At 49.5% G+C, this 20,972-nt stretch overlaps 1 protein-coding gene across 1 annotated transcript in view; it reads left to right on the top strand.

The window, feature by feature from the left end:
- Window positions 1-725: 725 nt before the first annotated feature.
- Window positions 726-20,972, top strand: part of PFKFB3 (6-phosphofructo-2-kinase/fructose-2,6-biphosphatase 3) — a 42,495-nt gene continuing 22,248 nt past the window's right edge. Inside the window, exon 1 of the mRNA XM_021530934.4 lies at window positions 726-929. Coding sequence (XP_021386609.2) covers window positions 914-929 — 16 coding nt within the window. The 5' untranslated portion in view covers window positions 726-913. The remainder of the gene's footprint in view (window positions 930-20,972) is intronic.

Here is a 20,972-nt window from a genome sequence, read left to right as displayed (position 1 = left end):
CAGTTTTGCAGGGAGCAGAGACACAGCATGGAGCTCATGGTATCGCTGTCAAGCACCAAGATGAAAGGATGGGATCTTATCCTGCACAGTTCAAAGAGTTTCTCTTGAACTCTCTCCAAGCCAATGCCTCTTTCTACCTCCAGGGAGGGCATAAAGCAACCACAGTAAAAATAAACAGCCCTGCCATGTTAAAATGCTCCACCTTCACCTCCTGCTGCAACCTGAGCTCCAGAGATGAGGACACACAGACCTGATGCTGTCCCCAAGCTTGTGGCTCACTCCAGCCCAGTGATGCCACCAAGGAGTATTTGCTCATCCTCAGGATCCAGCACAGCAGGATCTGAGCTTCCAGTGCCCTGTGCAAGGGCAGGAGATGCTGAACAGGAGCATCTGAGTTTCTGACCCCCCTTGCTCCTGAAAAACCTGGGTTTTCCCAGTTTGTTCCAGGGCCACCACAGAGAAGATGGGATTGGTGCTCTGATGAACTCAGAAATTTGCAGAAATAATACAGGCAAAATTCCACGATCACACCCACATCCATTACACCTAGTCCTGTACTGGTCCTAGCAAGAAAAAAAAACACCATAAGTCAACTTAAAAACCCACTTCCCAGTACCTTCCACCCCTTTCTAAGGCAATCATCTCTGTGTCCTGTTCCTGTCACCTCCCTCCCATCCCTGCTGTCTCCGGGAAGCGAAGGGTTAAAAGCTCTGAAACTGTAGGAACTTCCTCCTTTCTGCAGTGCCACCCTCGGAATGACGCCGGTTTCTGCCGGGCTTTGCCCAAATATGTCCGTTTCCTTCTGAAAGACGGAGGAGGAAAGCAAAGAAATAGAGATACAGAAGAAATATCTATATTTTTGTGTGTATATCCAAGAGAAGGCATCCGCGCCCGGGGAACCCAGCCCTGCTCCATGCCGTTCCGCAAAGGTAGGGCTGGATGGGCGAGCAGCATCCCGGGATGCTCGCCCGGGGACCACTCCTGCAGGGTGGGCGATGGGAGCAGCGGGATGTCCGCACCTGCGGCCAGGAGATGGGGGGACACCCCCGAGGTTGTGTGTGGGGTACAGGCGGTGCTCTGTGCAGCCTGAAAAAGGGCGGATGTCCCCTCTCCGCCTTCCCTGTGCGGTTTTCAGGCTGTGCCCGAGGGGAACGAGCTGCTCCGGCTGCAAGGGCTGAGGACAGGGCAGCAGGATGCTTCTGGCCAGGGGTGTTGCTGTCTGAGGAGGGGCAACCTGCGTGCGTTTGTGCCCTTGGGAGCTCTCGGCTGAGGAAGACTGGGCAAGCCCCCTTCGTGCCTCAGATCTGCACCCCAAACCATCTCTTTTCCACAGAAATCCCCACTCGCCACCCCCTGGCTCGGCAGTGTGGGCAAGAAGCATCCAATATGGGACCTAAAGCTGCTGCGGATGAGTTTTCCACCCTCTTAAACGCCACCTCCTCTTTCCAGAGGGAAGCGGTGGGACACAGAGCGGGATGCTTGTGGTGGTCCCCTTTTCCCAGCAGCTCTCTTGGGTGGAGAAATGGAAGGGGAAAAGTCTTCCCCAGGAGACAGACGAGCAGGGTTAAGTTGGGATGCGGAAGATGCTGCCCAGCATCGCACACAGGTGCTCTGCCTGGCGGGCAGCCCTGTGCTGGGGCGGGGACAGAGGTGTCACACACTGGCGCTGCCACACCGAAAAGCAGCAGGGAGGCAATGAAACTGGCGGGGAGAGGGCTGGATTGGTTTTTCTGCCCTCTGCCTGCTCTGGGGAGGATGTTCCGGGGCTGAGGCAGTGCCCGCAGTGATGCTCACAGAGCCGCATCTCTGGCGCCGAGGTTTCTGCTGCCTTTTAAGGCTCAGCGCAGCGTGATGCGCTTCACACCCTCGCATCTTGACAGCGCAGCAGACTGCAGGGCTCGGTGGGATTTTAGGTGATAAACGGATTAATTTGGAGCAGAGGGAGAGATACTGGGGGTGGGCGGTGGGAGGAAAGAGGTGAGCTGGGGTGTGAGGCTTTAAAAGAGCTGAGCTGGGGAGCAGGGAGAGCCCGGGGGAACTTCCCCTGTTGGAGAGCAGCTCCCGTGGTCCAGCCGCAGCCTCAGCAGGGGTAGAAATGACGGGCAGGGCTCCAGCATTTGGGCACACACGTTGGATTTGCAGCAATGGATGCTTTTCCATGCCCAGCACACCCGAATTGGGTTTGTTGGGATGCCGTGCTGCGCTTGTCACCGCTGCCAGACTCGTGGGGCACGGCTGACCCGCACATCCCCGGCAGTGCTTGTGTCACCTGTCACCCTTGTGTCACCGCCGCAGCCGGAGCTCGTCTGTCTCCAAACTTCCTCTAGAGGTCAACCTTGAAATGCCAGAACAGCTTCCAGCAGCTCCGTGCATCAGCCTGCAGCTCCAGGGCGTCCAAAGTGGCAGAGAGGCCGGTGTGGATGGGTTTTGCCCATTGCTTGTGTATTTTAGGAATAATTTTGTCAGCACAAGAGTGGTCAAGCACTGGGAAAGTGGCTCCTGGGGGAATGGTGGAATCTCTATCCCTGGAGGGATTTAAGACATGTAGATGTGGCACTTGGGTTTAGGGGTGGCTTAGCAGTGCTGTGACATTTAAGCTCAGTTCAGAGCATCCCGTTGGGCTGGTGGGACCCCACACCCCCAGCCCTGCCTGCAGCACTGCTCAGTGGCTGCTGCTGGGCTGCCTGGGCTCCCCAGGGACACATCCATAAGCCACCAAGGCAGGAGGGTTGTGGAGAGCATGGCCTTGTGTTGCCTTTCAAAAGCTGCCCACAGCAGGCTGTGCACATCCTGAGTTTGCAGGAGAGGTGAGCGTGAAGATATTTTCCTTCTAGCTCAACATGGTCCATAAAAATCCTTGCTCAGGGTGGTGGCTTCAGCTGGGTTGGGATCTGGCTGTGTTCCTGACCCTCCCAGAGGAATATGGTCTCCAGGCAGCTTGGAAAAGAGGCTGAGCCTTTACTCGAGGAGCCTTTTGGGAACAGCATCTCACCTGAGGGTTTGCTCACAGCCCCCCTGATCCAGGGTGCAAAGAGGAGGCTCTGCCCAAGGGCTGCTGCTCTTTAGAACCTCGGTAGCTTGAGGCACAGGGACACTTTGGGATGAGCATTTTGGAGGCTCTCAGCTGTCTTTGCACACCCCTGTGTGTGGAAATGGAGCATCCTGTGGCAGAAAATGTAAACTCCACCCCTGTCTTGGCTGGTTTCTCACCACTTGCAGCTTTGGCATCCCTTTCCTGTTTCTCCCTGAGAAGTCTGACTGAAATCCTGGTTGCCTTGGCTCTGTTCTGCCTCCTTTCTACCCGGGCATCACAGCCAGTGGCATTGCCACAGGATCTGCACTCCATGGCTGTGTAACACCTGCCATTTAGCTGACCTCAAGGCATTTGGCAGTTTCAGATATTAAAGAAAGGTATTTCTAGCAGGGATGCTCAAGGACAGCCAGGAGAAACGAGCTTGGGACAGAAATTAATTTCTTCCAGCATTGCTGCATCAGCTGGGAGCACTGGAGAGAGAGCCCTGATCCCCAAGCAGTGCCACTACCCTGGCAAAGGCTTGTCTGTGACTTCAGCTCTGTTATCAGGAGGTGTTGGGAGCTTTCACCTAAAGTGCCCTCCCTGAAAAATATGATTTAATTACTGCAGCTGACGCGAGGAAGCCTGGGAGTGTGCAGGTGATAAGCTGGCAGGGCATTGCCAGCCAGCAGGACATTTGTCATCTGTCAAAGGACAAATGAAATCCTGGTGCTGCTGGCTGAGAAGGAGCTGGAGATAAGCCTGAAAGCCAGTGAGCAGAGAATGAACACAGAATGATAGAAGCATGGAACAGTCTGGGTTGGAAAGGATGTCAAAGATCACTTAGTTTCAAACCCTCTGACAAGGCAAGAACACCTTGTACTCGATGAGGCAACTTAAAGTCCACTCCAGCCTCACCTTGAACACTTGCAGGGATGCCCACCTCTCTAGGTAACCTGTGCCAGGGTCTCACCAGCCTCATAATAAAAAAAATTCTTCCTTGTATCTAATATAAATCACAGAATAATGAGGTTGGAAGAGACCTCTAAGATCATCAAGTCCAACCTATGCCCCAACACCACAACTAGACTGTAGCACCAAGTGCCAAGTCCAGTCTTTTTTAAACACATCCAGAGATGGTGATTCCACCACCTCCCTAGGAAGGCAATTCCAGTATTTTATTATTCTTTCAGTGAATTTTTTTTTTCCTAATATCCAACCTAAATCAACCCTCCTTCACTTTGAAACCATCACCCCTTGTCCTGCTGGAACAGATCCTGCTAAAAATCTGTCCCCATCTTTCTTATAGGTTCCATTTAGGCACTGGAAGGGACTCTAAGGTCTGCCCAGAGCCTTCTCTTCTTGAGGCTGAACACCTCAGCTCTCTCAGCCTGTCTCTATAACAAAGGTTCTCCAGCCCTTGGAGCATCTTCATGGCCTCTTCTGGATTTGTTTCAACAGATCCACATCCTTCTTATATCAGAGACCCCAAGCTGGACGCGGTGCTCCAGGTGGGGTCCCATGAGAGTGGAGGGGAGGGTCAGGGTCCCTAATTCTTCTACTGCTCTTTTTACGTTCTTTAGCACCAGCTACAACATCCCCTGGTCTCAACTCTGCTTGCTGAGATCAAGGAGCCTTGTGTGAGCAGGGGCAGAGGTGCCTTTTGCCTGCAGCATGAAGGGAAGGTGTCAGGGTCAGCTGGTGGGACCCCAGCAGTGTGAAAGTCCTTGTTCCCCCAGCCCAGCAGCCAAAAAAGGAGTCTGGAATGTGTGAAGTCGAGTTCTCAAGGTTGTTTATTCTTTCTTATCTAAACATTCTTTCTCTGACCTGCCCAGCTCTGGCTAGCAAGTCCACCTTGGCATTCTGCCGTGCCCTCTCAGGCAGTGTTTACCTTTTATATCAAAAGTTACGTATAATCAATTTATAACAATGCACCAATATCTAACAGCGATGTTGGACAGTGTGTCCCCATCCCAAACCAATAGAAAAGTGTCACCACCACACCAAGACATGGAGGACGAGAAGAAAGGAAAGAAGGTCAGGACACGCCCAAATTCCTCTATCTTGCACCCCTTTGAAGCCCATTCTAAAAATCCCAATATTCTACTTTTCCACTCTGTGTTAGTTCAAATATCACACCACTCAAACTCTTGTGACTTGTAACTCCTCATACAAAATTGACAGCTTTTTCTGCAGGCTAAAATCAAAGCCACAGGTGTTTTTGACTTCATGCCAGGGTCTCGAGACAGCCAAGGCAGCCAGAGGGATGTCCTGGGCTCCAACAGTAAGGGACAGGACTGTGCCACATCCTGGCACTGTTATTTCTGCTGTCTGTCCCCTGTGCCACCGAGCACTTCCTTGCTGTCCCAGCTCTTGCAGTGACTCAGATTACAACACCCCCTGATGGGAAACTCTGCCTTTGCAGAATGGTTTCAGCTAAAGGTGGAGAACTGCCTTTCTGCAGCTTTTTTTAGGTATTGGAAGGGATAATCTCATCCCTTTGGGAAGCTTTCTGGGTTGCTGGCAATGCCCTGCAAACCCACGTGCTGCTGCCTTTGCTGGTCATGTCACCCATCATTCCCTGATGCTGTGTCTTCCTGGCAGCTCTGGAAAAGGTTTTATCCAGCATTTCCCGTCAGAGGCACTGGACAGGATTTTTAAGCACTGCTGGATGCAGAGAAGCCATGTGAGGAGTCAGGAGCTCCTTGAAGGGGGTCCTGCCAGCTGCAGCTCCCCATGGGGACCGTCCTGGTGACAGTGACACTGTGGGTGTCTGCTTGAGGGTAACTGCTCCAAGAGCAGGGAGGAAATGTGTGGCATTTGTGTGACTCTCTTGACTCACTGCCTTGTGCCTGAGTCAAACCATCTCCTTGTTTTCACTGAACACCTTTCCTGGGAGGCTGGAAATCCCCTCCCATCCTGCTTTGTCCCTTGGCCTGTGTTTCTCACTGTGTTATTTTCATTCTGGTTTTGTTTCATCCCTTTCACCTCAGCAGCCTCTCCCAAAGGAGCAGGTGTCTGTCCCCCATCTCACCCCTCCCAGCATGGGTGAGCACGACCTTTCTGCTGCCTCTTGGCCTTTGCACTTTCTCTTTAGCATTTATGGCCACACATGGGGAGTTTTTAATGGATTTTGGGGTCACCACGCCTGGTTTTGTTCCCATTATTGGGAACATCACAACCAAGCAGCAGAGCCCACCATGTCTCCAGGTGCTGGTGCAGGGGAGCACATCCCAGGTTATGTCCCAGGTGGGACAACCTTGGCTGCTACCAGCTGCAGGTGGAAACCACCACTATTCCACTAGAAACTCTTGTAGGAGGCTTCTGAAGGGTGCAGTGGGATTTTTGAGACCCACTCTGCATTCTGATCACAGAAACCAGATCAGATCACAGATCAGTCCACAGAAACCAGCTGGTGGGGACAGAGATGGGTTGTGAGCACTTCTCAGACTTCCTGAGTCTGGGAATGAAACCACATAACAATATTGAAGGTATACCCTCCTGTCCTAACCTGGGAGCAGGCAGACACACCTATAACCTCCCTGCCAGGGCCAGCACCCCACCAAGCAGCTCAGGATGCTGGAAAACCCCTCCTGTTGCTGTCCTGCCTCCCTCCTGGCAGGGATGGGGAAGGAGTCTCCATTGCTGCATTTCCAGCCACCAGCTGAAACCAAGCTCAGTGGCTATGTCACACAGGAGAGCAGCTCAGACTGGGCTTGAGCTTCACCCCAGTGCTCAGATCCCACCACCAACACCCCCCAGACCCTTTTCACCCACCATCCCTGTGCCACTGCAAGCCTGTGCCAGCAGAGCTGCTGCCCTGCTGAACCTTTCCCTAACACACCTTCTGTGATGGGGAAATTGATCTCAGCACATTGAAAACAGCTCCAAAGGCTTTAAATCAAATGACCACAGGTTTTTGTGGTGGTTTGTTTTTTTTTGGTTTTTTTTGTTTTTTTTTTTTTTCATGGAGGGACGTGGGAGGATTTCAAAACCAGCAGGCAGCAAGGTGTGATCCCTGTTTTCCTGGTGTGTGCGTGCAGGCACACACATCTCTGCAGGGCACCTGATTCTTTTCTCCATCATAACTACATTTTAATGTCAGGGAAAAAAAAAAAAAGGATGGGGTACAGTCCCAAGTTGGGACTCAAGATCAAACCCACACTAGCAGATTTAGATTTCCTTTGTGTTTTCCCCTCAAGAATTCCTTGTCCTGGCAAGGCATATTAGGATTCCACTAATAGGATTCCACTGGGGTAGCATGTCTTGTATAAGCCTTAAATATTCCTTGCTATAAAGAACAGCTATTATCTTCTCCATAGAATCCTTTTCCAGGCTGAAAGCTACTCCCCAGTTTTCTCCTTCCAAACCATTCTCATTTTGTCCTTTCCCATATGCTCAATTTTGAAAACATCTCCTAGGTATTGCCCATCCTGTCCCATCCCAGATTAAACCTCTTGCCAAAAGCACAGGGTCTGGAGTGCGATGTGCCCTTCCTTGGTGCTGAGAAAGCAGCACCATGCAGTCCAGAAATCCCAATCTTCTGTATTTTGTATGCCACCCTCTAGCTAAAACATCATGGAATTGGGCTTTCCTTTTGGTTTCCCTGCATTATTATTGTTAGTAGTAGTAGTAACAACAACAACAACAACAACAACAATAATAATAATAATATCTTCTGGGACTTCATGCTGTTTGTTCAGAATTGGCTGCTGAAAGTTTTTGTTCCCCTCTCCCCAGTCCTTTGCTCCTCGTTGGACAACTTCCAGCTTTACCAATTGAGGCAGGGGAAACTGAGGCATGGGAGGGCTGAGATGGGCTGGAGGCTGTGCTGATGGTGCCTTTAGCTGCTCATATCCACGGATCCAGCTCTCTCTGCACCAATCCTGGCAGTGCCAGAGCATCCTGTTCCCTGTGTAGATACATTTTGGGGGTATTACTGGTGCAGGGTTCATTGTAGTGCAGTGCAGAGCTTCCAAATCAGCCCCTGTGGGCAGGGGCATGGTGTTAAAACCCCACCTGCAGAGATGTTGATTTGGGTTGGAAATCAAGGAAAGCTTTGCTCAGCCCTGAAAAAGATTATCTGAGGAGAGAGGGGGCAAGCTGAGACAGACCAGTGTCTCCTTGTGGTTTGGGGAGAAACGCTGCTGCTGGGGAGGTGGAGAAATGTGGGAGTCCAGGGCATCCCTCTGGCTGCCCTGGCAGGTCTGGGACCCTGGCAGGGGTCAGGAACCCCCCTGGACAGAGCCCCCAGAGACACTGTCTGTAATCTCTGTCCATGGAAAAGAGTTTTCAATCTTACAGGATGAATTACAAGCTCTGAGTGTTTATCATAAGTAATAATTAAGTGTGGCACGGGTGCAAAAGGAAAATTTTAGGATTCTAGATGAGGGGTCCAAAGGGGACAAGCTGGAGGAAATTGGGTGTGTCTTGTCCTTTTTCTCCTTCTTCACGCCCTCCATGTCTCACTGTGGTGTTGGCATTTTTCTGTTGGTTCAGGCTGGGGACACACTGTCCAACGTAGGTGACAGATACTGGCACGTTATTGTAAATCCAGCCCAGGGAGTTTCTGGTATTTAATGTTTGTAACATCCCACTGAGGGCAGAGCCCCACACGCTGCCCTGCAGGACAGAGCTGGGCAGGGCAGCAGAACATGTTAGAGATAAACAGAATAAACAACCTTGGAACCAGCACAGACCAATTATGACTTCTTCTTTGGCAGTGGGGCTGACAGACAGAGACTTTCTACAATCTCAGAATCATCCATGCCACAGATTCCGACAGAGAAAAGGAGGTATTGCCATGTCCTTGTGCAGTCCCAGCCCCACTTTGGACTTTCTTCGGGCAGGGCTGGGATGAAACAGCTGCATCCCTTCCACCAGCCCCATTTATTTATTTATTTCCTCTGGAACTTGTTTATCCGACCGCGAGCGAGGAGAACCTTTCCCAGCGCAGCGGGGTGAACTTGTTGACCAGTTTTATTTATCATGCCCTCTCCCTGCTGCCATGAGGGATGGCGGGGCACGGGCAGCCCTGGTGGCCGCGCACGCCCCGGTGGCGTGGCCGGGCAGGGAGCGCTGCGGCTCCGCGCACACGCGAAAGGAGCGTGCAAGAAAACCCTGCCAAGCTGCTCTGCCCTTTCCAGGAAGCCCGGAGAGCAGCTGGGGCTGGTAAACAACAGGGCTGATCTGTCAGGATCGCGGGTGGTTTCCTCCCCGAGGTGCTGGTGCGGTTGGGTTTTAGGTTTGGGGTTTTTTTCGGCTCTTGCGCTGCATTAGTGTATGGCTGTAAACTCCGTATAAAGTGTTAGTTAACTTCACAAACTGCACAAAATGTCTTCATGTTTTGGCCAGATGACGTTCCCCCCCTTGCACAGCCCCCTGAATATCAGGCTAGCTCAGAGGTCCGAGGCTGTGGGGGGAGGAATATCAGGAGATGGCAAAGATTTCCAAAAGAGGCTCTTACCCCGATATATGTTGGTTCAGCTCTCTTTATTCTGTGATGTCGCAGGGGAGAGCGGGGCAAAAGAGGACAAACAGGGAATGTCAGGGGTCTGTACAGACTTTGGACAGGGTGGGCTTCCCTGGCTCCCCACCAACCCCGTTGGGGCAGGAAGGAGGGGTCCAGGGTTATCTGATCAGTCACAGGGTCCCGGGGAAGGGGAAAATAGGGTGCCCATGAGCTCACTGTAACACCCAGACTAAACAATCCCTCTGGACCTGAGTTTCAAGGACACCTTACAGCCTCAGATCTAAACAAAAGGAAATTGGGAGGAAGCAAACTGGAAGTATGTGAATTCATTAGCTCCAATTACCTGTAATTGGAGGTTTAACCCCTGATATGTAAATGGACCAAAATTATATATGTCTGAAAAACCCATTACCATTGTTCATTTTTGGGGGTAGCCCCTTGGGGAGGCTTTGTCTGCCCTTAATGTACCTGAAGGCCCTTCATTAAATATATTTGCTTTTATTCTTTTAATTTTGTGTGGCCTCTGTTCCTAGGTAAGTCCCAAACCACATCAGTACTGGGAGAAAAATTGGGTGTTTTGCCTCCTGCTCCCAAATCCATGAGTCCCAAGGAGGGATGTGGCTTCTCAGGATAAGCCAGGATATTTCAGCTGCCTTTATTGGGGGATAAGCAGGGTTGCACTGGGTCCTGCTCGTGGGCTTGAAGGTGAGGACTGAACAACTGAGTTCTGTGCCTGGGAGACAGAATTTTTCCACCCCTAAAAATGCAAGTGGGCACTGCCAGGTCACCTGGCACAAGTGCAAAATAAAGGCTCCTCAGTCACCAATATAAATTTATTTGGAGGATTAAATTCATGTCTTTGTGCCAGGTATGACCCAGGTAAGCACCCCGCCTTAATGCCAATAGGAAAATCTAACATGGCTGGAGCAGAAATTTGAGAATTTGACTTGTTTTTTATTTCTCTTTCTCACTGACTTTCTTAGAAATCCTCCTTATGAGGAAGGGATTCTCACAGGAGCAGTATGACATAGCTGAGGCTGTGATTTGGACTTAGGCATCCCGATAAAGCCCTTCCACAAAAGGAATGTGGGATGGCTTTATGCCAACACCAGGTGCTCCAGGAATGGATCCACGCTCACAAAACAACATTCCCATTCAGAGCAAAATAAAGAAAAATAAATTTATAGAGTTAACAGTCTACAGAATAATAATAAAGAAAAATAAATGGCAGGGTTTTGGGATTGTTGCCAGCCTGGGTCCATTTCCCAGCTGGAGGGGTGGATCTCATTCATGACTGAGGACAAGGCTTTGGGGTGGGAAGGACTCAGAAGAAGAAGGACTTCACCACCAAAATCTCCATGTTGCTGAAACAAGCTGAGCAGGATGAGGTGAGACAGAAGAGGCACCTGCCAGCAGTGATTTTTGTGTTTATTTTTTTTTCTCCAAGGTGGCTTTGGCAAAGGCAGGGAATGGATTTCCATCTCCTGCCAGCTGTGGAGATCACGTGCATGGGGGAACACAGTCAGCAAAGCCTTTGTTTCCTTTAAACATTAAATCACCTCTGGTTGCTGCAGCGTTTCTCCTTTCCTTTATTTTTTTTCTTCTGGGTGCAGCTGAGCTGCTGAGAAACCGATCACGTCCAAAACATTTACGCCACAAATAAAAGAACAATGCAATAAACCATTAAATCATGTAGGGCTGTTGCAACAGCAGCAATTAGGTGGAAGGCATGAGGGTGGGAAGCGTTCTTTTTATGGATGTGACTTTCCTAGCCCAAATTCTGGATGACTTGAGGTTACCTTTTCCAGCCTGGCTTGCCATGTGCTGTCACCCGGGGTTGGGTAGCCTGGCAGGTAACGGCCCAGCTGCAGGCAAGATGGGACAAGGCAGGGTGGGATGGGGCTGGCATGTGGCAGTGCTGAGCTTTAGTCACCCCTGCCATGGATGACTGGCTCTGCCTGAATGCAAGAGGACCAGATTTTTGAGTAGCATCTGGAGGCACTGGCGGATGCCAGGGGCTGGGGTGGCTGTGTGTGCTCCTGCACGTGTGCAAGGGAGCTGTGCTTGCTCAGGCTCTGGGCTGAGATGGGTTTTTGAGATGGGTTTTCAGGGATATTCAGCTGGCCAGGTCTGGATTAAGCACCAGTGTCACCCTGATTCTTAAGATTTTCTAAAGCCTAATGAGTTTACATTCTGTTGGAGAACTTTCCCACACAATTTCTATAAACAACATATTGTTTTTGCATTCCTTTATGGGGATGGAGAAACTTGATGTACTAGTGGTTTGTCCAATGTCTTTGGAAAGGTGGCCCATTCACTCTCTAATCCAATGTCACCTTTGGAAAAGTATAAAAGTTGGAGTCAGAGAATAAACTTTCTTCTTTACCTTGCAAATAGCAGGTGGCTCACGTCGTGCTTTCACGTGTCCCACACCAGTGTTTAAGGCAGGGCAGGGAAGGGGTAAAGCACATCCATGCTCCAAGCATATCCTGCAGATACTTCAAGCTTCTGTGCCACTCTGGCTACCCCACCTTCACCCCAAACCCATCCTGGTGGGATCCCCCTTAGGCACAGCTGCAGAAAGGCTTTGCTTTTGCATAGCTGGCAGGTTTGGGAATTGCTCTGGACTCTGCTCCACGGGTATAAACTCTATCTCCCGCTGGCCCAGTGAACATCCTTGGAATCCCTGAGGCATTTCACCCAGCAGTGGGTGAAAGGTGCCCATCAATCAGGCGCCTGGGGCTGTCCCAGCTTGGGTAATACCAGCATGAACTGAAGGAAGGTCATGCCTTGAGCCTGAGCCGGGCTCTCCTTTATAGGGAAGCTGGCAGGAAAGGCTGCCCAGGAGTCGGGTGTCCCTCAGATCTCTTGTTGACTGTCTAGCAGTTGTTTTCCTTCGGGCTGAGCTCTGGGTAAACAGCTGGGCTGGGAAATGTGAAACCCTGGCTGTGGCCACGCTGACGCCAGCCCCAGGATGTGCGGGGAGCACGAACCCACCAGAGCTGTGCCAGGGGGGCACAGGGGGATGGACACGTGAGGTGAGCCCCTCTCCTGGGGACATTTGTTTGTTTTGAGAGGTGTCCTATTTGTGGCACAGAGTTTGTGTTGCAACAGGTTGCCCAGAGCAGCTGTGGCTGTCCCTGGATCCCTGGAAGTGTCCAAAAACAGGTTGGACAGGGCTTGGAGAACCTGGGATAGTGGAAGGTGTCCCTGCCCATGGCAGGGGATGAAACTTGATAATTTTTTATGTCCCTTCCAACCCAAACCATTCCATGATTCCCGAGTGGGTGGTGTTGCTGGAAATGCTGAAGCAGACACAATAAAAGTGTTTTTCCCTTATCTCCATCATTATTCAGTGAGGATGAGTTATGATCAATGGCCAAGATGTGCTCCCACCTGTGCCATGCCCTCCTGCTTCTGTCTCTGAGCTCAAGTAACAGCAGCTTGAGAGAAAACTGAGGACCTCTCAAGTGCTTTGAAGGACAGCATCTTTCCTTGTGACCCCTGTCAGGCACCCAGACGCTGCTTTGCTACTCCCTGTTAAACTCTAGGGCAGAAATTTAAACATTGAGCTCAGTTTTCTTTTCTTTTTTTTTTTTTCCCCAAGGAGCTGTTACCAGCTTGTCATTGCGGGTTGGAAAATATAAATGTATTTGAGAAAATATGTTGGCAGCAAGCTCCCCATATTGTTTCAGCTTGCCCCAAAATTCCAGAGAAATTTTCCATTCGTATTTTTCATGTCTGATTGAAAAATATCAGGGAAAGAAGAAACTAATTCTTAGATGTTTTTCAATGATTTTATAATTTTTTTCCCTTTCCCAGCCAGGTCTCCATGGCATAGAAAAAAGTAAATTAAATACACAAATGAAAATCATCTGCTAGGGCTTAAATGCACTAAAATCATTGCTCCATAAGTGGAAGAATTTTAAGAAAACCATGATAATGAAATTTGGTTATTTACTTTCTGCATTCCAGCAATCTGTGTGATCTGATTCCAGTGATTTGGGTCCAAAACTCAGTCAGGAGAGCTGTTAGGAAATTGGAGGTTTCCTGAGAGAGGTTTTGACTGTAAGGAGCTCCAGCAAAAGATACGGAAACAAAACTGACCTTTACTATTCTAAAATTCAGCTTGTGGAGCATACACTTTCCCTCTTGGTTGCCTTTCACAAACTCCTAAAACCAGTGCCTGCAGGTCTCGAGTTTTAAAGCACAGGGCACCACTCTGGAAAAGTGGGACACTTAGACCTCACCTCTGGATGCCTTGTGGTTTCCACCAGGCTGAACGGAGAGGGGAGCCCTTGGGGAGGCTGACCCAGGGAGCAGCTCAACCCCAGCAGTGCTGCTGGCCCCAAAAGTGGCTCTCCTTGGCCAGAGCTGAGCTGTCTGGGCCACTGTTGGGCAACCATTGTCTGGATCATGCCAGCCCTGTGGGGAAGCAGGGATGAGCAGGTTGTCCATGGGGCAGACATGCTGCCAGCGGTGAGGTGTGGGTGGGAAGATCCGCGGCACGTACACGATTTCGACATGCAACTCCTCACCAAAGCTCTGCTCTTCCTCCCTCCATGGGACTCTGGGTTGGAAAGGACTTGTGTTTTGGGTCACCTCGTGCTGGAGAGCACTGAGATGTGTGTGGAATGGTTTTGGGCATAGCTCTGAGGTTTCCTCAGTGGTCTGAGGACACAAACTCCTCCAGGACACATCTCATCCTGGTTTGCAGTCAGTACCCACAGCAGGGCAGCTGAATTCTCTCTCTGCAAGTGAGTGCCCATTTCCCTCTGCAGGTGGTAGAAGTGGTCAAAGGTGACCAGTTCCTTGTAGACACCCCAAAATTACATAAATCCTTCCCAAACTCTACCCACAGCTTTGCTGTGGATGGAGGCAGAATAGCAGGAGCTGAGAGCTTCAACGCCTCCTCCCTGCTCAGCATCCCTCAGGGGAACCTTTCCATCTGAGCCTCCCAGGCAATGCAGATCCTTCTGGGATGCTGCTTCAAAAGGCCCTCTATCAGGAGCCAAACTGATTATCAGCGGGGGTTGAGACCTGAGATAAAAAAATACCCTTTTTCCTAGGCTGTGATTAATCTGCTGCCTACAAACACATCCTCCTTGATAATCAGAAATACAAGCCCATGTTCTCCCCCAGAGCTTTGTGTTTTCGGTTTTTTGCATTACTTTGAAGAGATTCCCCAGCATCTCTGGGGTATCTGGCTTCACCACATCGTTGCCTGCAACTTTTTTAGACTCTTCCCTGTCACCATGACGATGCTGAGGTTGTCACTGGCCCGGGCTTGTTACATAAGGAGGTGAGTCAGCCCCAGAAAGGCCACAGCCTTTGCCATTGTTTGATTTAATAACGTGCAATGATGAGATAAGGATCCAGGCTCTTAATGAAAGGTGGGTGGTAATGAGGAGTTAGGAAACAGTTCAGTGGCAAAGTCCAGGGGATAATGACAGGCTGTGATTTCCTGAGGGTGATCACTGAACAGCCTCATCATCCCTGGGGGTTTCACATCCAGCACTGAGAGTCTGCAGACCTGGAGAGCTGCATCTCACTGGGAATTAAGTTTTTCAGTGAGCACAATCAACTTCAGCCACCGGGCACCTCCATGAAAATAAATCCTGTAACAATCTACGCATACAGGAGGGCTGGAATTCTTTGTTCTTCCCATCACATCTCCAACATGCTGCGTTGCTTTGCAGCGCTGTGCTGGTTTGGGCTGGGACAGGTTGATTTTCTTCAGAGTAGCTGCTCTGGGGTTGTGATTCTGACTTGTGGCCAAAACAGTGTTGTTAATACAGAGATGTTTTTGTTTTTGCTGAGCAGGGCTTGCATAGAGTCAAGGCTTTTCTGCTCCTCACCCCACCGGTGAGGAGGCTGGCAGGACACAAGGAGTTGGGAGGGGACAGAATAAGGACAGCTGACTCCAAACTGACCAAAAATAATCCATAATACATTTTGTCATGTTTAAGAAAGGGGGGACATTCGGGGTGATGGTGTTTGCTTTCCCAAGTCACCATTACGTGTGATGGAGCCTTGCTTTCCTGGGGATCACTGGAAACGTGTGGGAAGTGGGGAATTAATTCATTCTTTTGCTTTGCTTGTGCTTTTGCTTTACCCATTAAACTGTTTGTACCTCAACCCATGAGTTTTCTCACTTTTACCTTCCAGCTGTCTCCTCCATCCTACTGTGGGGGACTGAGAGAGTGGGGCTGAGCTCCCAGCTATGGTTAAACCAATAAAGTCCTGAATTAGGTCTGGTTCAGGTGTGAGCAGATGGCTGTAATTCTGCTGATTTTCCCGGAGAAGGCACTGTGGTAACACGTGCCAAGTTCTGCTGGCAGCAGCAGGACAGGGAATATCTGATCTGGCAGTGGGGACACAGCAGCCCTGTAAATACACTTTTCTCTCAGACCAGCAGGATTTTTTTTTTTGCTGGATCAGTGCCTTGTCCCAGGTTGTTGTGGCCTCTTGATTAGGGATGAGGTAACCTAAAGTCAAGTTCAACGACCTGTGGATTTACACCCTAAAGCAACCCCAAGATTTTCAGTAGGGAATTTCACACCTCAAAATATCAGGGCAAACAGGGAAGTGTTGCTTTCATGTAACTGAAAGTACCTGGGAGTAGAAGGCTCAACCCAGTGTCAGGCTAATGTGAATATTGTCTTTTCAGAAGCTCTGACAATGCCAAAACCTGAATTGTGGCTCTCTGACTGATCTGCAATCTTTGACCCTTGCTATTAGGACCAAACCTGAACTTCTGCAGCCAGATTTTGTTTCAAGGAGAACCAGTATTAAATTCCTGAGAATGGAATATCCCAACTTCTTGCCATTTAATTACTCTCTAGCAACTTTTAGAAACCTGTGTTTTGTAGAATCACAGAATGGCCTGGGTTGGAAGTGACCTTTTAACTCATCCAGCCCCAACCCCTGCCATGTGCAGGGACACCTTCCACAAAAATAGATTGCTTCAAGCCCTGTCCAACCTTGGACACTTCCAGGGATGGGGCAGCCACAACTTCTTTGGGCAACCAGTGCCAGGGCCTCACCACCCTCACAGTAAAGAATTTCTAATAATATCTACCCTAAATCTACCCTCTCTGCAACATATGAAGTCAATTATCTTTATGATTTAGCCTGTTTATTGGGTGAGTTTTGTTTTGCACTAGTCTTGTCAGGTCAGGAACTTTCACAGGACATTGCTCAATCCCCCTGGAACAGTTTCTGAGCAGATCTGCCAGCTTTGAGAAATGTCCCTGCTTTAATGGATGTTTGCAACTTCAGAATGTTATCTCCAAATTATATTTTTTTGAGAACTACAAAATATAATTTGTGGCAAGCACATTTTTTTTTCTCTCTCTCAGGATTTTTCATAGAGGTGCACAGAGAGAAATGTGCTTGCCACAATAATTATTTTTAGAAATGACAAATAAACCTCATTTCCTCCTTTCTTAAATATGAATCTCCATCTGGGAGGCTCCTTTGGGGTCATCAGTCCTTGCTAATTGACACCTATTGTACACCTCCCCATTTTTGGTTTTAAGATTTACTGGGTCCTCCCAAGGATCATCCAAGACACATTTGGAGGCACTCTGAAGATAATGGAGGAAACTTTGAATGATTTTACTTTTAATTTGATGAATTGAGATAGAATTCAGGCTCTCATCCTTCCTTCTTTGCCATATTCATCATAGCCAGGCATTGCATTTACAACTCCCATTTCCTTTCCTGCTACCCTTTAACTCAGCCAAACACCTCTAGTTAGGGCACAAATCCTACCATCCAAAAGAAAATAAGGTTTGAACCCTTGTCCTCCTGCCTGAAGAGCTATAAATTAAAAGGAATTAAACAAACAAACAACTTTGCAGAGTGTTGACTCCAAGGAAGAGTTTACTGTCCTTGAAAGAGTTCCAGCACCGTTCTGAGCATGACAGTGACAGCACACGAGGAGCTGAGCAAAAGCAGGAGGTCCCCATCATTTTACCAGCTGAATGAGGGTGATTTCTGCATTTCTGCAACCCCTTCCTGGCTTTTCCTGTCCCTTGGCTGCCAGGAAAGCCAGGTCAGCCCTGGGTGCAGTGTTTGACTGGGCTGATAGCGCGGGGTGAGCAATGCCCTGTGCCTTGGTGGGATTTCCCCCCGTGGGGCTCAGCCCTGGTTTCTCAATGTCAGAAGCTGAAGCCCGTTGAATTAATTCCCCTTTCTCTGCTTGTGGCTATTTTTAAGCAAAGCTGAAACCACGATCAGGCGTGTGGCAGCCCAGGTCTTGCTCCAGCGGTGTCCCAGCGCCCGGCTGTTGTCAGCAATGATCGGAATTCCTTACAGCCGGCCAAGGAAGGAGTTTCGTGAGCACATCGGTGCAATTAGAGGGTGCAACGGGCTGAAAATCCGCACGGCTTGTCCGCAGCCAGGAGAACGTGTGGCTGTACGGGTGGGAGAAAGGAGGGAGAGCTCGGGCACACGATGCTCCCTGCCCTGCCCGCATCCTGCATCCTGAGCCCTCACTGCTGCCGAGGGACCAGCAGCTCTCCGCTGGTTTCAGGGTAAATCAGCATCCCTGCAGGAAACCCTGTCTGCAGATAATACCGTGAAGAGATGGTTTTGCTTGGTTTCTGTCCCCCTTGGCAGCAGGAGGAAGAAAAGCAGTGTGAGACTGCAAGAGCAGAGGGGACAGAGGCGAGAGATGAGGAAGCAAACACAGCTTGTTTAGAGAAGGGGAAAATAAAATAAAAAAAACTATTTTCCATGGCAGAAACACCCCGATCCATTAGAGGGACAGATGCAGGAGCTCCTGGTGTTCCCTCCTGAGCATCAGGAGCTGGGTGGGACGAGGGAGAGGGAGCGGTGACATCCCGGTCATACAGGTACAGCTCACACTTCTCTCCTTGTTTATTTATTCCTGTAACTGAAATACCTGCGAGGGGCCAGGGAGGCGATTGAAAACAAAGGACCGTGAACTCCAGCTGCCTCTCCAAATCCAAACATTTTTATCAGCCTGATAGAAATCAGAAATCAGACTTTTATCACCTCCCCGCCACGAGCAGCTTTTTTCCAAGTCCTTCCAAAGAAAGCGCCATCAGCAGTGAAAACTACTCAGCCTCCAGCTGACAATGACAATGGGAGGTGTCAACCACTTGGTTTTCCTTCCTGACCTTTCTGAAAGCATCTAATTCCCCGAAAAATATCGCAGACAATTTTCTTGGCTTCTTCAGTATCCCAACTATTTAAAATTATTTTTATAAGTGCAAAATGTAGCACTTTTTTTCTGTTGCTTTTGCTGTTGTTGTTGTGGGTTTTTTTCGGTTGTCTTTTTTTTTTCTCTCTGAAATCCATATAAATACCCCTTGATCAGCCCACAAGAATAAATTTTTCAATTGAAAGAAAATGTCATTAACACACTAATAAGAGTCCGGGCAGCTGCTGCCTGACTTTTGCAACCACCCTCCCGGGATAGGGAACATTTTGGAATGGCTTAAAACTGGATACGAGTAGATTTGGATGGGATGTTAGGGAGAAATTCTTTATTGTGAGGGTGGTGAGCTCCTGGCAGAGGTTGCCCAGAGAAGCTGTGGCTGTCCCTGGATCCTTGGAAATGTCCAGGGCCAGGCTGGATGAAGCTTGGAGCAACCTGGGATAGTGGAAGGTGTCCCTGCCATGGCAGGGGTGTGAGAGTGGATGATCTTGAAAATCCCTTTAAAACCAAACCCTGCTGTGATTCTGAATTTTGTCCCCACATTTCAGGCTGATAAACCAAGGCCATACTGGAAACTGCTGCAGATGAAGCTGCCCTGCCATGAATGGAGCACAGTGTGTGGCTGCATCGACACAGTGATGTACCCACAGCTCCCAGCCACCCTTTCCAAATTCTAACCGTGCAAAGAATTCCTGGATGTGTGACTCTGATCCCACCAGGCATCTCCCCCCCTACACCCTCGTGCCACGTCTGAAGGAGAGGATGCGTGTTGCACTGAATGTAGGCAAGAACGTGACAGGTCCTTCCCTTTAGAGGGAATCAAATAAATAAATTTAAAAAAAAAAAAAGAAAAAAAAGACATAAAAGAGGAGGGTGAATCATGGCTGAGTCAGAGTTGGGGCTCGCCAGAGCAATTGCTGCTGGTACTGGCATTTTGATGCCACAGGGAGGATGTCAGGCCAGGCTGGCTGGTCACCAGTAGGTTCTTCCAAAGGGGATGGAGAATGAAGTCTGGAGCTGTTGTTTTGGGATGCATCCAGAGCCTAATGCCACTGTTGCTAGGTGAGTTAGATGTTGGAGCTGCAGTGGAAAAAAAGAGGGAATTGACAGGTTTTAGTTTTGGTGTTTCAGAGAAGTTTGAAGACTGTGAACCCCGTAAGAGCTGGGTGTCCCGTTCTCACAGAAATGGGGGTTTTCCCCTTCTCTGCCAGACTTTCCCTTCTTGTACTTCCCTCTCCCACCTCTCTGGACCTGCAGCATTCATCCCTTGGATGCTCAAGGTTAATTTTTTTCCCATCTACCACCGGGACTTTCGTATTTCAAACCTTGGCATTACATTTATACCCCTGTCCCTTCTCATTTATTAAATATCTGCCAGTTCCTGACTGGGGTGTGTATGGCAGCACCTCCAGCCTGCTCTGGCTGCTTGATTCCTCCCTGCACCCTCTGTGGGCCAGCACCACTGGCTGTCCCATGGCACACTGTGCCTGTGGTGGCTCTCTGGGAGCTGACACATCTTCCTGACAGCATTCAGGCTGCATCAGTGACTTGATTTCCTGAAAAATCGCTGAGCTAAGCACCCCCTTTGGGCTCCTATCGCAGCAGCTGCGAGCAACATTTTGTTTACCAGTCCAAGTGCTATTTTTAGGAAGCTGGGATTTTTTTTTGCATAGCACAATTTGGGAGGGGGAAAAATAATCCTCTGAGTGTACCTAGTGCTGTCCTGCTCCCTGCCCTCTCCCCAGGGTGCAAGTGCCTTAAAAATAGTAGTGCTTCTTCCAGCTGACCTCCCTCGAAGCAGCTGGGTGCTGGTGCCTTTGAAATCCAGGCCACTTATTTCGGAGTTGAAGCTTTCCGCTCCAGTTATTTAGGAGTTTCTAAGCCAAGAGTTACTAGGTGGATCTAATTTGAAGCGACTGTGATTTTAATTCAGGCAGGGTTTTGCTTTCGGGCTCCTTTTCATGTCGTGGGGGTGGTGAAAAAGAGCCACGGGGAGGGGAGAGAGCTGCTGGAGGAAGGGGGATGATGCCCCAATTCCTTGTCCTGTAAAATCATGTGAATTTTTGTCCTCCTTCTGACTCATGCTCTAGCTGGGAACCGGCTTTCTGTTGCCCTACATGTGAAAAGGATTTGGGGATTTGTGCAGAGTGGTCCAGGGAGGGCTGTTGTGCCTGACTCCCATCTCATCCTTGCCAACTGGAGCACTCACAGCTCTCTCCCATCTTCCTTCCCACATCCCAAATCTCTGCTTCTTTTCCAGCTCACTCATAGTAGCTTTTTTTAAATTTCTTTTTAAT

The sequence above is a fragment of the Lonchura striata genome, chromosome 1A, assembly GCF_050655825.1.
Source record: "Lonchura striata isolate lonStrDom1 chromosome 1A, ASM5065582v1, whole genome shotgun sequence".
Classification (NCBI taxonomy): domain Eukaryota; kingdom Metazoa; phylum Chordata; class Aves; order Passeriformes; family Estrildidae; genus Lonchura; species Lonchura striata.
This window is presented reverse-complemented; position numbering and strand designations above follow the sequence as displayed.